At 51.5% G+C, this 16,179-nt stretch overlaps 1 protein-coding gene across 10 annotated transcripts in view; it reads left to right on the forward strand.

Annotated features, from left to right (window-relative positions):
* Positions 1–16,179, forward strand: part of TOM1L2 (target of myb1 like 2 membrane trafficking protein) — a 114,666-nt gene that overhangs the window by 49,404 nt on the left and 49,083 nt on the right. For all 10 annotated transcript variants that reach the window (XR_004621770.1, XM_011229756.3, XM_034647168.1 and 7 more), the window contains 2 exons: positions 6,423–6,507; positions 13,505–13,583. Coding sequence is in view for 9 of the 10 variants with exons in the window: in XM_011229756.3 (XP_011228058.1) it covers positions 6,423–6,507; positions 13,505–13,583 (164 nt within the window). In the remaining variant the exon portion in view is untranslated. The remainder of the gene's footprint in view (positions 1–6,422; positions 6,508–13,504; positions 13,584–16,179) is intronic.

A 16,179-nucleotide genomic window follows, 5' to 3' on the forward strand; every position in this document is an offset into this window, starting at 1 on the left:
GTAAATTGGACTTCATCAAAATTAGGAACTTTTGTGCATCAAAAGACATTATCAAGAGAGTAAAAAGACAGCCTACAGAATGGGAGAAAATATTTGCAAAATATACATCTGATAAAGGATTAGTATCCAGAATATGTAAAGAACTTTTGCAATTTGATAACAAAATGATATGACCTTATATGTAGAAATAAACCTTGAAGATTTTGTGAAAAAGAACCCTGTCAGAACCAATAAACAGATTCAGCAAGACTACCTCATTCAAAAATTGACTCGAATAGACATTCATCCAAAGAAGATAAATAGATGGTCAATGAACATGTGAAAAGGTGCTCAACAATGCTAAGTCATTAGGAAGTGCACATCAGAACCACAGTGAGATATAGAATAACAGGTGCTGGCGAGGACGTATAGAAGTTGGAACCTTGTCCGTTGCTGGTGGGAATGTAAGCTGCTTCTGTGGAATGCAGTTTGGTGGTTTTTAAACAGTTAAACATAGTATTATCATAAGATCCAGTAATTCCACTTCTGGGTATATACCCAAAAGAATAGAAAGAAGGGACTCGGGGGCGCCTGGGTGGCTCAGATGGTTAAGCCTTCAGCCCAGGTCATGATCTCAGGGTCCTGGGAGTTGAGCCCTGCATCGGGCTCCCTGCTCTGCTTCTCTCTCACCCTCTGCCCCTCCCCTCACATGCTCGATCGATGGCTCGCGAGAGCGAATGAATAAAATCTGAAAGAAAGGAAGGAAGGGAGGGATTCAAACAGATACTTGTACACCATGTTCCTAGCAGCATTCATAGGAACCAAAAGGTGGGAACAAGCCGTGCATCTACCCGCAGGTGAATAGATTAACAAAATGTGGTATATACATGGGACAGAATATAATTCAGCCTTCAAAAGGAATGAGATTCTGACACCTGCTACAAGGTAGATGAGGCTCGAGGACATTATACTAAGTGGGATAAGCCAGACACAAAAAAAGAAATACTGTGTGTTTCCACTTATATGAGGTTCTTAGAGTTGTCGCGTTCATGGAGACAGAAAGTACAATGGTGGTTGCCAGGGGCTGGGGGGAGGGGAGCGGGCAGTTAGTGTTGAAACGGGACAGAGTTTCAGTTTGTGGGAAGATGAAAAGTTCTGTGGATGGGTGGTGGGTTGCACAGCGATGTGAAATGTATTTCACGCCACTGAGCTGTACACTTAAAAATGGCTCAGATGGGGACGCCTGGGTGGCTCAGTCGGTGAAGCGTCTGCCTTTGGCTCCAGTCATGATCCCATGGTCCTGGGATCAAGTCCCGCATCAGTCTCCTTGCTCCACGGGGAGCCTGCTTCTCTCTCTGCCTGCCGGTCCTCCCTCTGCTTGTGCTCTCGCTCACTCTCTCTCTCTCTCTCTGACAAATAGATAAAATATTTTTTAAATAATGGCTCAAATGGTAAATTTTATGTTATGTACATCTTACCACAATTTTTAAAAAAATCACCATTTCCAAAGAAGAAGAAAAAGTACACATAGGCCAACATGCTATCAGAGCGGGGTGGGGGATAAGGAGGGTGATGATCAGAGATCATCTGGGCCTGTTAGCTCACTTGTCAGGAAACCTAATGCCCAGAGAAGAAACCGGCATAAGCAGTCCCAAGAGCTCAGCATCAACAGAGGCCAAGCCAGGACTGGAACCAGAGTCACTTGACTCCTTGTCCTCCTCTGGGCCAGGAGCTTCATGAGGGCGGGGACTAGACTGTCTTGCCTTCCACTGTGTCCCCACAGTCCAGCACTTTATAGCCACGCGGTCCACTGTGTTGGCTGGATGACCACGTTGGCGCTCCTTCCCCCGGGTTCTCAGCGCCAGCTGCACGTGGAGGCACCCAGCGAGCTGTACGAGCATGTCTGTACCTGGCCATGTGCCCTCGAGGTTCTGATCAGAAGTGTGGGGTGGGACCAAGGCAGGAATACTTTGAAAAAGCTTCCTGTCCTGGTGAGGGGCTGCTGGGGGTGCAGTCGGTTAAGCATCCGACTCTTGGTTGCAGCTCTGGTTGTGATCTCGGGCATGAGCTCGAGCCCTGACACGGGTCTCTGTGCTTGGTGCAGAGTCTGCTTGGGTTTCTCTCTCTCGCTCCCTCTGTCCCCCCTCCCCCACTGCCTCTTAGATGATAGATAGCTAGCTAGGTAGCTAGCTAGCTAGCATCCTGGCGAGTCTAACCTGCCGGCAAGTTTGGGGAGCACTGTTCCACCTCCTGCCCTCCCCTGGTGAGCTCTAGCTGGGGAGTGAGAGACAGAGGCTTAGTAGCTTCCTTTGGGACCACACAGCCACTGGCTGGTTCTCTCTGGCTTATCTTGTCAACCTTTGTGTTCTGCTTAAAGAAGCATGCTGTTGTCTGTCGCAATGTGTGTGCGGGGGGGGGGGGGGGGGGGCGTTAATTTCCTCCCTGCTCCTTGGCACCAGGGCACAGGTATCAAAGCCACCCAGAGTGCTGTGCTTGTCCTCTGTCACAGCTCCAGGTCACCGTATCTTAACTCACCACCTCCCTCTCTCCCATTAGACTGACCTCTTAAGGTAGAGTCTTAATCATCTTCCTCTCTCCATCTGCAGGGGCAGTGCATGGCACATTCCAGGCTCTGCCAATCTTGAGTAAAGGGCATGGGGACCGTGGGGCTTTATTTTGTCTTAAAGTTAGAAAGCTGCCTCATAATAGTCTACAGGCTGGCCAGACGTACTTTGTATCCCTTCTTCTTGTCCTGTTATCTTCCTTTGAGGAAGGGTGAGACAGGAGCAGGGACAGCTATCAGAGAAAAGGACGTCCTATAAAATAGGGATGAGTATTTGGAATTCATTCTCTTGTCTCTCCAGTGGAAGGGGAGCAGCTGCAATTAACATTCACAAAGCATGTTAGGAATTTGAAGCAATAGACAATAATGGCTCTGTATAGAATGTCAGGATTGATTTTTCTTTCCACCTGACTGGTATATGCCAGCCTGCCTCACTGGCGTATAGTAATCCAGAAGGTTCATCTCCTGTTATTGGTGCATATTATCCGATGAGCTTCCTGCCCACCCAAACCCCCTTCTCTTCTTCCCCTACACCTGGCATGAAGCAACCCTGTGCCGTTCCTTTGTGCCACTGCCTCTGGGCTCCTCCCCACACCCTTGATTGTTGGGGGGTAGATAATTTGGCTGTTTTTTTCCTCCATTCTCACCAAAAGGATGTTGCTGAATGCAAAATGTTAAAGCCAGCCCTCTCTTTTGCCTTCTGGTGCTGGCTGCTCTGAAGTCTCTATATTTAACATCAAAGTGTAGACAGCAGCAGCCAAGAAACCATGCCACTGGATTGTGAGGCTCCCGCCAGCAAGACTGCCTGGGATTTCAGGCTGTGGGGGTGGGGGCACCGAGAAGCCAAGCCGGGGAGAATGCTATCATTGCCGGCAGGGTCCAGGCTTCAGGGCATCCCCAGCCTCCACCAGGCTCGAGGCAGCCTTTTCTGAATGGGGAAAATGCCATGGCAACAGCATTGAGCTAGCCTACTGTCTTGCACTGAAGGTTTCATGGGAGCTGTGTCTGCCCTGCTCAGCCCAGTCAAGCCCAGCCCTGCCCAGTCATGCCCTGCCCTGCCCAGTCCTGCTTAGCCCAGTCCAGCCCTGCCCCACCCTGCCCAATCCTGCCCTGCCCTGCCCAACCCTGCCCTGCTCAGCCCAGGCCAGCCCTGCCCAGCCCTTCCCTGCTCTCTCCAGCCCTGCCCTGCCCGGCCTTGCCCAGCCCTGCCCAGCCCTGCCCAGCCCTGCCCAGCCCAGCCCTGCCCAGCCCAGCCCAGCCCAGCCCAGCCCAGCCCTGCCTAGCCCTGCCCAGCCCTGCCCAGCCCTGCCCAGCCCTGCTCATCCCAGTCCAACTCTTCCCTGGCTTGCTCTGCTTAGCACAGCCCTGTCCTGCTCAGCCCTGCCCTGCCCAGCCCTGTCCTGCTCAGCCCCTGTCCGTTAGCATTTCACCAGAGAACCTGGAAAGGTCAGCTTTTGCAGCCAGGGTCACTGGCGTTTTGATCTGTATCTGTCCCGAGGGCTGGCTGGTGGGAATGACTTGCCCCATTGCTCCCTGGAGCTTTGTGTTTCTGCTGTTGCACCAGGATTTATCTTAGGTCTTGACGATTTACGTGACAAAAGAAATGAGATTGAATTTTGCTTCCTCTGGCCTGGGGACAGGGCACGAATGAGGGAGCCTGCATTGATTGGCGGCAGTTCCAGGGGCAATCAGATACAACTTTGTTCCCATTGCTGGGAATTCTTTTATGAGGAGAGAGAAATCAGAACTGATTTGAGCTCCTTTGTCAGCGTTGCTTCCCTCATCTGTTTCAGCCGAGCCAAATACCCACTGTTGTATTTATGTGGCATTTCCAGCAAAATGAAAAGAAAGCAGCATTCTTTTTGGGTTGATTCTTTATAATCAAAACGAGTATATATCTTTTAGCTTGGAAACTCAGAATCCCAGTAATTGAATAGAATGCGCTACCCGGAGGATAAGTTATCATGCCTTTGAACCCCTTCCCGGTATTATTAGAGGAAGGGAGCGGGTGAATATAAGGTTAATGGATTCTGCTGCTAAACCGAACTTGGAAATGAGGTTTCATTGATTTAATATTTCCTCCATTAAGCCTCCCAAGACAGTGTCCCTGTGGCCCTACCAAAGTGCAGTCACAGACTTTCTTCCTCGTGAGACCCTTTGCTGCCGCCGGTGTTGTGACAGGGACAGATGACCAGCTCCGAAGGGCCCTTGGGCCCCTGGCCTCTCCCCAGGTGGGCTCAGAGGTTGGAAGACCCGTCGCCTGCAGGCCCAGTGGCTTTATCTTGAGGATATGCTCTGCGTTTGTGGCCCCAGACACTCCCTGCTGTGGGGGACCTTTTGGGGAGTCGCCTCTTCTGGGAGTGGACACCTCAAAGGGGAAGGCTGTTCAGAGACAGCCAAGTGTGGCGGGGAGAGGGGTGGGCTGGAGGCATGAACTGTTTCACCCACACGCTTACCTGCTCTGGACCCCGCTAAAGCCTGGTGCCAAGGGAGCACACTGCTGGGCCCGTTCCAGATGCTTCCTCCCGCCTGTCCCCTCAGCCTTCCTGTAGCCTCTGCCTTCGTCTTTGCTTCTCCAGGCGAAGCTGACTGTGCTTGGAGCCATCCTTCCTGGGGGCCTATCCCTCCTCCCCCTCCCACCGTGGCTCTTGTCCGCACCCCGGAAGCGGCTCTCGTAATGTGGCTCCTCTTCCACATGCATGCGCGTGCCGTGCAGGGGAGCAGCGTCCCTGGGGCCTGTGTGCCTCTGCGTGGTCTCCGACGCGGGTTCTCATCCCTGCCTCTCCCTCTCTGCACACACTTTCCTCTTCTTGTACAAGGCACTCACCAAATACTGCCTCTGTCTCCTGCCAGCCTGGCACCCTCGTGGACTTTGGTGACGGCCTCCTCCAATCTCCCAGTGCCCTGCCTAGTCTGCTGCATTTGCCTAAAACAGCTCCTCCTCATTTGTGGGTGGGTTTGCTTGTTCCAGCGGGTCAAGGGGCTTTGGGTGCTGTGGTTGAGGACTAAAGAGGGCAGAAAAGTTGGGGACATGTCTTTTTTGGCAAAAATGAAAACGAGGCTTTTAAATGCAGACCGAAGCTGCCGCACAAATGTTTTGAGCAACAGCTATATTTTTGGAGTGTGTTGTCACTGCCTGTAAGTACAGGCTTTGTTTGGACGTTGTGAGTTCTAGTATGTTATGTAAAGAGCAAGGACCCTTCCAGCATGTACGGAGGTCATCTGTGTTATTATTTGAGTACCAGTGGAAGTATGGGTTGTATGAACAAAATGGTGGCAGTGATCTCGCTGTCACGGAGTGTACAGTTGGGAAGGGGCAGGGTTAGAATTGGTATGAGCTACAACCTCAGATCCGAAGTCCCACTTGGCTAGCAGGCGGGCAGGTGTCGTCTAACTGTCTAGGCTTTAGAGACGGGCAGCCCTGACCTTGCGTGCATGTCAGCCCCAATCCAATGATGAGATCCTGCCAAATACCCAACCTTTCCGAGCCTGTTTCCTTCCTTTTAAATGCAGGAGGGAATAATACCTACCTTAAGGGGGCTGTGGGGTTTTTTAATTTAATTTTTGAAAGTTGTAATTGTGTTACGACAGGCATCACATAAAGATTGCTTGCCATCTTAACCATGTTTTAAGTGTTAAGTACCTTTGCGCCCTCACGCAGCCAATCTCTAGAACTTTTTATCTTGCAAAATTCAGGCCCAGATCCCTCTCTCTCTCTCTCTGGATGTTCCGTTGTGAAAGCAGCACCCTTAGAACTGCTCTGTTGGCTCAGCCCATCTGCTTGGGAGGAGAATGTGGTGGTTCTGAGCCCTTCCTGTTTCCTGCCAGGGCCCCCATATTCCGGGAGAAATGTAAATCCGTCTTCTCTCTGATTTTACAGAAAAGGCAACAGATGGCTCCCTGCAGAGCGAGGACTGGACGTTGAACATGGAGATCTGTGACATTATCAATGAGACAGAGGAAGGGTATGTATGCTTCCTGCCCCCTACCCCGCCACCTTCCGTGAGGCTGGTCAGCTCCTGGGGGTCACTCAGACAGAGCCTGTCCGCGCTGAAGGGTGGGGGTGTTTTACTTTGTGTTTTGTTTCCAATCTGTTTGCTTTGGCATTTAATAAACAGATACTCTTCATTATCTTTCCTCTTGCTGCCTGCCCCCGAGCCCACCAGCAGTGACGCCCTCTTTTAATGACCTGCTTTGAATCACAGTGACAATGAAGTCTCCTGGTTACTTGGTCCCTCTCATGGTCGTCACCTCCTCCTTCCCTCCTCCCTGGTTCTATCTCCCCTTCACCAACGTGAGGCTGTCTCTGTCCTGCTTTGTTGGACTGGATCCGCAGGAGGGAGTGGGCCCATGGTGTCCGTAGGGGGAGAGGGCCGCGTGAGGCACAGAGCAGTGAGTGTGTTTGGCAGTCCCTGTCTCCCCCCCCCCATCCCTGCCCTGCCGGTTGGTTTTTCAGGCTGTTTTCTGTATATCCTCTTCGGCAGTCCAGCTACGTTCTGTTTACATTTATCCAGATTGGTCTGTGTTCAGCCCTCTGTCCACACTATACTAATGGTATCTACTATGGGCACGTCCTCTCCAGCCATCCCCGGGGTGCCGAGAGGGACAGGCCAGACTCCGGCAGCTCCGGGCTTGCATCTTGGCGCCGGCCCTTGCAGCCTTGCCGTGTATAAGCTGGGGCAGGTCCTGCTTTCAGTGGACAGATATTTACTGAGTGGCTGCCTCACGCTGGGCCCCAGTGTGAACGCCCAGGGCACGGCAGGGAGCAGGACAGATGCCCTGAAAGCCATTACATGTTACATTACGTGGCCACATTACATGGTTAGCTGGTGACAAGTCTGGAGTGAAATGAGGCGAGGGAGGGTGAAGGCTGGGAGTTAGCATTTTAAAAAAAGATTTTACTTATTTATTTATTTAGAGAGTACACATACTCGAAGGGTGGCGGGGGAGGTGGGGAGGCAGAGGGAAAGGGAGAGAGAATCCCAAGCAGACCCAGCGCTGAGCACGGAGCCTGACACGGGACTCCATCTCCCACCCCGAAATCATGACCTCGGTTGAAATCAAGAGTCCGCCGCTTAACCGACTGAGTCACCCAGGCACCCCTGGGAGTCAGCAATTTTAAGTGGAGGAATCAAGGAAAGCCTCACTTGAGAAGGTGACATTGAAGAGCGACTTGAAGGAGATGAGGGGGTGAGGTGTGAGCATGACAGCAGGAGAGAACCTTCCAGGCAGAGGGAACAGCAAGCACAGCAGTCAGTACTAGGACAGAGGGCAGGGTGTATGTTTGAGGAATGCAAGAGGCTCCCAGGGCCAGAGTGGAGAGAGTGAGGAGGGGTCAGATGTGTGCCCCTCCAAACAGTGCAGGGCTCCAGCCTTGACTTGGAGGGGAGGGGATTTGAGCAGAGAAGGGCGTGGCCTAACTAACTCATCTATTTATTTAAAGATTTTATTTATTTATTGAGAGAGAGTGCATGTGCACAAGCTGGAGGGAGGCGCAGAGGAAGAGGGAGAAGCAGACTCCCCACTGAGCAAGGAGCCGGATGCAGGACTCAATCCCAGGACCCTGGGATCATGGCCCAAGCCGAAGGCAGAAACCCAACTGACTGAGTCACCCAGGTTCCCAGGTCTAACACTCATTTTAAAGAGATTGCTCTGGCTGCCACGATCAGAATGGCCTGGCTGGGGGTGGGAAGGGCAGAAAGGGGAGTGAGTTAGGGGGTGTGTGATGATGGCAGTTTTGACGTGGATGACAGGAGGGGAGGGAGAGAGGAATGGTCAGCTTCAGAATATATTCAGAAGGTGGAGCCAGGGGATTTGTGGAGGTGGATGTGGGCCTGAGAGAAGAGAAGAGTCAGGAAGCCTCCAGTGTTATGGACTGAGCCACCACCCGGAGGGAACAGGCTGAGAGGCAGAGATGAGAAAGTCAGCTAAAATGCTACAGGTCAGAGCTGCCTGCTAGGCCCCAGGTGCGATGCTGCCTGTCCCGGCGCAGAGAGGGATACAGAGCTGGGACAGAGGCCTGCGCTGGAAGTGTACGTGTGGGCATCTTGGGGCAAAGATGGCATATCGCTGCCTCTAATGTAGGTGGTCAGCTTGGTGCCTGGCACACATCCAGGTCCCAGAGTTGTGAGGGGCTGTGCATTTCCAATGCCAGAGTCACTGGCTCCCTTCTTTCTCCTGCCCCCCTTTCTCTGGTTGTCCAGACATAGTGGACCCCACAGATGGAGGTGCAGTGGGTTCCAGGATGCCGAGGTGAGTGTGCCCCAGAGACTCTTGAGGGGCTCACCCTGCAGGACAGCAGGACCGGGCGGGCTGTGGCCGAGGCACGAGCCCTTTGCAGCAGACACGGGGCAGGCTTTGGGCTGTGCCTCAGGAGGGCAGGAAGAGAAGGTGGAGTGTAGATAAGAGCATGAAAGGGCAGTGTGTGGGGGCCGCAAGCAGTCTGGGTGAGCAGGGAGAGTGGGGAGGTGCGAGAGCCGAGCTTCCTCCTTCCGGGGTCTAGGCGGTGGGTCACCTTCCTTTCCCAACACTCAGCTCGCCTTCCTCCTAAGGTGGCCCACGCTCCCGGTCCTGCAGTTTTGGGTGAGAGCACCTCAGGGACGTGCGGCCAATTTCTGTCTTAGCCTCTACAGTGAGGTGATTGTCACATCTCTTCCTAAGTGGGAGAAAAACCTCTGACGTTCGGCTAAGGGTCGGGCACCCCATCAGCTCCTTCCTGTTTCAGGGATTTGGTCTCAATCTCAGTGTTCCTTCTGTTTCCCCCTCGCCTCTCCCTTTCACTGATGAGTTCTGTCTTTCGCTGGAGCTCAGTTTGAAGCACATTTCCCTGACATTTCTGTCTCCCTAATCTGGACAAGTCCCCCCGTCTATGATTTCACAGTACCCTGTATGATACCAGGCCCATCCGTGTACATTCACATGTGTGTGTTATGTGTTTGTTAGGCCCCCCTCAGCTGTGCGCGCCGTGAGGGCAGAATTCCGTTTCACGCACCATTTTATGCCAACACCTAGCCCAGCGTACACATAATTGACTGTTGACAAGCATTTGGTAAATAAGAATAAATGGATGGAATCCCTAAGGGACTCCCGTCTAATGAGGAAAGCAGAGCATCACCGTAACACAGTGCGCCGAGAGGCGCTGCCTCCAACGGGGAGAGACCAGAGCCACGGCCTCTGGCTGGCCCTGGGGCTGTCCGCAGCGGAGGCTGCTTGGACAAGGGGACACCCAAGTGGGGTCTTGCAGCATAGGAGGGCATCCGCCAGGGGAGGTGTGTGCATGGCAGGCGGAAAGGTGGACACCCAGGCTGGTGGGCAGGAGTGGGGCGGGGAGTGTCGTGGGATTAGACGCGTGGAGCCTGGAGTCACCTGCCTGGGCTGGAATTCTAGGTCCTCCGCTCCCTCGCCGTGTGTCCCTATGTCTCGGTGTCCTCATTTACAAAGTGTGGGGACGAATAGTGCCTATCACATAGGCTTGTTAGGAGGATCAAAGCAATAAATATTCTGAAATGTCTTACTATGTGTGGATCCATGTCCGTGCTCTGCATAGGGCTGTGTTCCTTAACCATGAAAGACTTAACACGGCACGTGACGTCCTCCACACTTTGAGCTGTAGTGTTATCTGGCCAGTCCTGGGTCCTGATCCATGTGGGTTGACTGCCCTGTCCGCCATGCCCTGAGCGCTTGCCGTCTGTGTGCCTGGCTGCCACGCAAACCCTGGATTGCACCAGATCACGTGGCGCCACGCGACAACCCCAGAAGACGGGCAGCCCATGTTGAAGAAACTGAGGTCCAGAGTGGTTTGGTCACTTGCCAGAGATCTTCACAGTATGGCTGAAGAGGGCAGAGGCAAGATGCAAGGCCACGCTGACTTGACTCTAGCCGCCAAAACTCTGCCTACCCTTCCTTACTCAGAGCTTCACCTCTGGGAGGTTGTGGTCCTGGTGGGTGCAGATTGGGTGAACTGCCCCCCAGGCCCCTCTTGGCTTTCCCTAAAGTGCCTAAGCTGAGATGCCCTCCATCCTAAGGCCTTGTGCCCCTCGTCCCCTGAATCATTGGACACTAACCAGGAGTCTCTGCTCAAGAGCCCGTCTGGGACTGTTTTAGGCCCTGTTCACCAGGACTTGCGCAGACCTACCTAGTTTGGGCCCAGAGTGTGGATTGGGTATGTGCTCCCCAGGTGACTCTGATGTGTGTCTCCAAGAAAGGTCCTCTGACCTGGGTCATGTTCATGACCACATCTGGACCTTCCCTTGCTCAGGGAACCTTTGGTCCCCAGCCTCTCAGCCGGAATGTGCAGGATGGAGCAGGGTAACAGCAGAGAGAGGGGAAGGGAGGGAGGATGGAAGGGAGAGGAAGAGTCTGGAGCGGGGGAGGAGGGGCAGCCGTGTCCTCCTGGAAGCCTTGGTTCTGGAGCCAAAGGACAAGAGGAGTTCAAGTATGACTAGAAAGAAGGGTTCTTACGAGCCTGGGGTGGAGGAGACCTTGGGGAGGCTGAAGATGATCCAGAGGCCAGGTCCTGAGGCCCTGGGTACTGGCCTTCCTGCTGAAAGCTGCCAGGGCGGCAGGGCATCTGCGGGGGGGGGGGGCCCCCCCCCCCCACTCTCCTCCTGCTCCCCTTCTGCTCCCCTCCTGCTCCCCTCCCCTGCTCCGTCTTGGCTCTTGACTCTTCCTTCTCTCCTTTTTTCCTGATTCCAGCTCCTTGCTGTCTCATCTGGGGCTGCTGCTTGAAACTTTGCAATTCCTCTGACATGACTTTGATCTTCCTTTCTGAAGCTTCTCCCCCGGGGAGAGAGATAAATACTTGCTTTTGTGCTCACCCAGTCACTCTGAGGCAGTACTTCCCGCCGATGAATTTCCATTTTAACTCTAACCCGGGAGCCTGCTGACTCTCTGATTTTTCCACCACCACCATCACCCCCACACTGGGAGAGCTCTGCGCGCTCTGCTCTGTGAGCACTAAGTGACCGCAGCCCTTGGAGGCTGTTCTCATTTTTCTGCTCCGTGGAAGTTCAAGAGGAGAGGGATGAAGCTGGATGGAGAGGGATGGCAGCCGTGGGTCAGGGCTGACTGTGGCTTGGCAGAGCCTTTGAGAGGAAAGCAATCCACGCTCCTGGCCAGCAGCCACTGACCCTCACCAGCTCAAGTCCACAAACAGTCCTCAAAGCCAGGAGCTTGTCACATTTGCAGAAATCAGCATCCCTGTTTGGAAACTGCAGCCATACTGCAAAACACTTGGCAGGGACCCATTCCCCAGAGAGCCTCGTCCCATCAGCCTTTGGGCTCCGGAGCCAAGAATTCCTGCAGGCAGCCACGTTTCAAGTTGGGAATGGGAAATAGGTGACTCAGGGCGTTTTAAAATTTCTTCTAGAAGCCTTGGCCGGCTCCTGTGTATTTATGTCTACATGGGGCTATGAGCAGAGCTTCTACCCTCCCTTCCGCAGCTGCCTCACACATATTTGAAAGGACTTTTTCCTTTGGTAAAGAGATCATAAATATTTCAGAGCTGTAGGAATAGGAGGTCTCTGACGTACAAACCTTCAGTGTTCGAAAGACCGAGATATTCTGACACGTTGATCAGGGGAAGGCTGGAGCCCACTTGTGATAGCAAAAGGCCAGCCTGTAGCCAGACTGGGGACTCCCAGGAGTGCAGGTGATGGGGTGGGGGTGGGGGGCTTCATGCCAGAGGTGGCAGTGGGCTCCGCAGCTTTGTTGGATCCTGGGTTAGAATAAACGAAATAACTTGTTAGACCCAAGGGCTGCACCTACTAGCTGCTTCTAGAGGGCTGGCTGGGTAACTGATTTAAGGAGGAATGTGTTCCAGGTTCCAAACAATCAACTTACGAACATGCCTCTGGGAATCCATACCAGCTCCATTACCTAAAAACACACAATTCTTTGGGTTTTGAGGTGACTTAATTAAGTTTTCTTTCTTTCTTTCTTTCTTTCTTTCATTTGTTCGTTCTTAAGAGTTTTATTTATTTGAGAGACAGCGAGCATGAACGGGGGGGGGGGGGGGCAGAGGGAGAAGCGGACTCCCCGATGAGCTGGGAGCCCGATGCAGGACTCTGATCCGAGGACCCTGACATCCTAAACCGAGATGAAGGCAGACGCTTAACTGACTGAGCCACCCAGGCGTCCCTTAAGTTTTCTTGGGCAGAAAGGAGTTCCGTGGAGCTGGGGAGGAGCTGAACATCTAAGCCTCATCAAGGAGCTGGCCATTCTTTCTTCCGTGTCTTGGTCTGCTGTCTCTTCGGCATACTCCCACACCACTGGGTTAGTTACTGTTCCGAGTAAAGAATCCTTGCGTAGGATGCAAAATGCAAAAGGACTGCAAACAAGCTCGGTGAAAAACCTCCCGCCCCCTCCTCCCTGCCACCCAGTTCCCCTCCTGAGGGGCAGCCAGAGTTACCAGCTTTTGGGGAGCTCCTTCCAGAGATTCTCTACCCTCTGCTGGTGTGTGTACTATGTATGTATGTATGTATGTATGTATGTTCTTTCATAAGCCAAAGAGAAGCATGCCTTATACACTGCTCTGCACACGACTGTTCACATTTCTTTGAGATGGCTCCATATTGGTGCAATAAGGAGTGTCTATTCTTTCCCGCAGCTTTATAGTGTTCCATTGTGTGGATAAACGTGATCTAAATTAACCTGTTTCAGGGTGCCTGGCTGGCTCAGTCAGAAGAGCATGCGACTCTTGATCTCAGGGTCATGAGTTCGAGCCCCACATTGGGCGTAGAGATTACAAAAAATAAATAAAACTTAAAAAAATTTTTTTAAAAGTTAACCTGTTTCACAATGATGGAAATTTCGTTTGCTTTTTATGTGTATAGACATGCCATCTAATACTTTGTGTGTAACAGACAGCCTTGTGTATATTCTGGTTCACACAAACAGGAGTAACTCTCTAGGGTAGCGCCCCGAGTGGAACTTGCAAGGATTTTAACATGTCCTTCTCTTCAGGCCAAAGGACGCCATTCGAGCCTTGAAGAAGCGGCTCAACGGGAACCGGAACTACAGAGAGGTCATGCTGGCATTGACAGTGAGTGCTGCCCTCATGGGGGTGGCAAAGCTTCTGGGGACATCCACGTTCACGGCCGTGCCCCGCTCCCAGGGCCTTCCCTCTGTCCACTCAGCACAGCCTCTGGCAGCCATGGCCTGCGGATGGCTTGGTGTGAGTGCCACCGGGGTAGCAGAGCCTTCCCATAGTGCCCTTGAGTTTTCCTGCCTTCCCCCCAAAGTGGGGCATGAGCTGCGAGCTGGTACATGTGAGCAGAGGATCAGGCGTGCACAGCCCTGACTAGTACAGAACCCCAGCGCAGAGAAGCCGAAGGCCTGGCTGTGGACGTCCTTCCAGCCACCAGCCTGCTGTGACACAGCCACGCTAGCTACCCTATCTAGGGGTCAGGTCCCTCATTATAGACCTGCTGCCTTCCACCCAGAACCTTCCTGGGACTGTGCTGAGCTTTTCAGGTGTTAAAAGAGATTGCTACAGTAACCTTCCCAAGCAGATGTCGTTGTTCCCTCAATGTGGAGAGAGGTCTGGGGGTTTGCCCAGACTTCGGGCTAGTGAGTGCCCAGCTGTGGATTATGGGGTAAAAACTGGTCATTGGTGCAGAGGGTCTGGAGAAAGTCAGCCTGGTGACTCCTTTCAGGGAGAAACGGACCAGATTTTTGCCCTTTATTGAAATGTCATGAAACTCAAAGGGACAACTTCGGCTGTTATTTCTGTCAGGAAAGCTAACAGTTACTCAGATGTGGCAAAATCTGGGCCACGGGGAGTTTTTATAATGAAAGCTCTAACAGGTCAGCACGTGGGCTTCCCTGCAGGTTTGAATAGTTTGTTGTTTATCCAAAACAGCTATAACACCTTTCCTTTTAAAGCAAGAGAAACTGTTTGGATTTTTCACCCAAGTGAAAACCGAAGACTTATTAGGAGAGTGTTCTCTGCCAGGGAATTGGGGTTTGAAGAATAAAGACGAAAAAGACCAGCTGAGAAATAGTGACTTTGAAAGCTTTTGGGTTTTTTTCTCAGAATTTGAGCCATGGCATTCACTAAACCCAGAGTGATGCCCAAAATGAATTGTTTTCAGAGTAGCTAAAATCACCAGGGAATGAACTCGAAGATGTTGGGGCAGTTTCCTGGTGTCTAAAACATACCCCTTTACACGCCCAACGTCATGGTCACCGTATTGGTTGGATGGAAGTCTGTCTTTTTTTTCTTTTTTTTAAGATTTTATTTATTTATTTTAGAGAAAGAGGGCACATGAGTGCACACGGAGTGGGGGAGGGGCAGAGGGAGAGGCAGAGAATCTCAAGGAGATTCCACACTGAGCACGGAGCCCAACGTGGGGCTCGATCTCAGGACCCTGAGATCACAACCTGAACCAAAACCCAAGAGTCAGACATTCAATGGACTTGAGCCACCCAGGTCCCCAAGGATGGAAATCTTTCTAAAGTGGTCTCTACCTTTACTTCCTTCTGGAAGAACGTGGTGAACATTATTGAACCTTTCCTTAAGGTTAGGTTTATTATTATTATTATTATTACTCTCCCACCTTTATTGAGATATTGACATACAACATATGTAAGTTTAAAGTATACACTGTGATGATTTGATACACAGGTATATTGCAAAATGATTACCACCATAAGGTTAGTAAACACCTCTGTCCCCTCACATAATTACCTTTGTTGGGGAGGGAGGGGATATTTCAGATCTAATTTCTTGGGGCGCCTGGGTGGCTCAGTTGGTTGAGTGTCCAGCTCTTGATTTCTGCTCAGGTCATGATCGCAGGGTCCTGGGATCAAGCCTGTTTTGGGCTTCCTGCTCAGAGGGGATTCTGCTTGAGGATTCTTTCCCTCTCCCTCTGCCTCTCCTCCAGCTTGTAGATTCCTGCGCATACACACTTGCTCTCTCTCTCTCTCAAATAAATAAGTCTTTAAAAACAAAATCTAATTTCTTACCTGTCAAGTATATACTACCGTATTGTTAATTACGGTCATCATGCTATACATTAGCTCTCCAGAGCTTGCTCGTCTTACAGCTGGGAATTTGTACCCTTTGACCAACATCTCCCCATTTCCCCTGCCCCACAGCTACCATTCTACTCTGTTGCTATGAGTTCGGCTTTTTTAGATTCCGGATGTAAGTGAGAAAATTGGGTATTTGTTTTCCTGTATTTGACTCATTTCACTTAGCGTAATGACCTCAAGGTCCATCCGTGTTGTCGCAAAAGGCAAGATTTACTTCCTTTTTACGGATGAATAGTATTCCAGTGTGGGGTGTGTGTGTGTGTGTGTGTGTGTGTGTATACATACATGGATAAAGAAATATCACACACATATCACATTGTCTTTATACATTCATCCATCAGTGGATACTTCGACTATTTCCATGTCTTGGCTATTGTGAATAATGCTGCAGTGAACATGGGGGTACAGATATCTCTTTGATACCGTTTTTATTTCTTTTAAATATATACTCAGAAGTGGGATTGCTGGATCATGAGGTAGCTCTGTTTTTTATTTTTTTTTTAGGAACCTCCATACTGTTTTCCATAGTGGCTGCACCAATTTACATTCCCACCAACAGTGCACAAGGATTCCCTTTTCTCTGCATCCTTGCCAACACTTCT

This window comes from Ailuropoda melanoleuca, chromosome 17 (genome assembly GCF_002007445.2).
Source record: "Ailuropoda melanoleuca isolate Jingjing chromosome 17, ASM200744v2, whole genome shotgun sequence".
NCBI classification, from domain to species: Eukaryota; Metazoa; Chordata; class Mammalia; order Carnivora; family Ursidae; genus Ailuropoda; species Ailuropoda melanoleuca.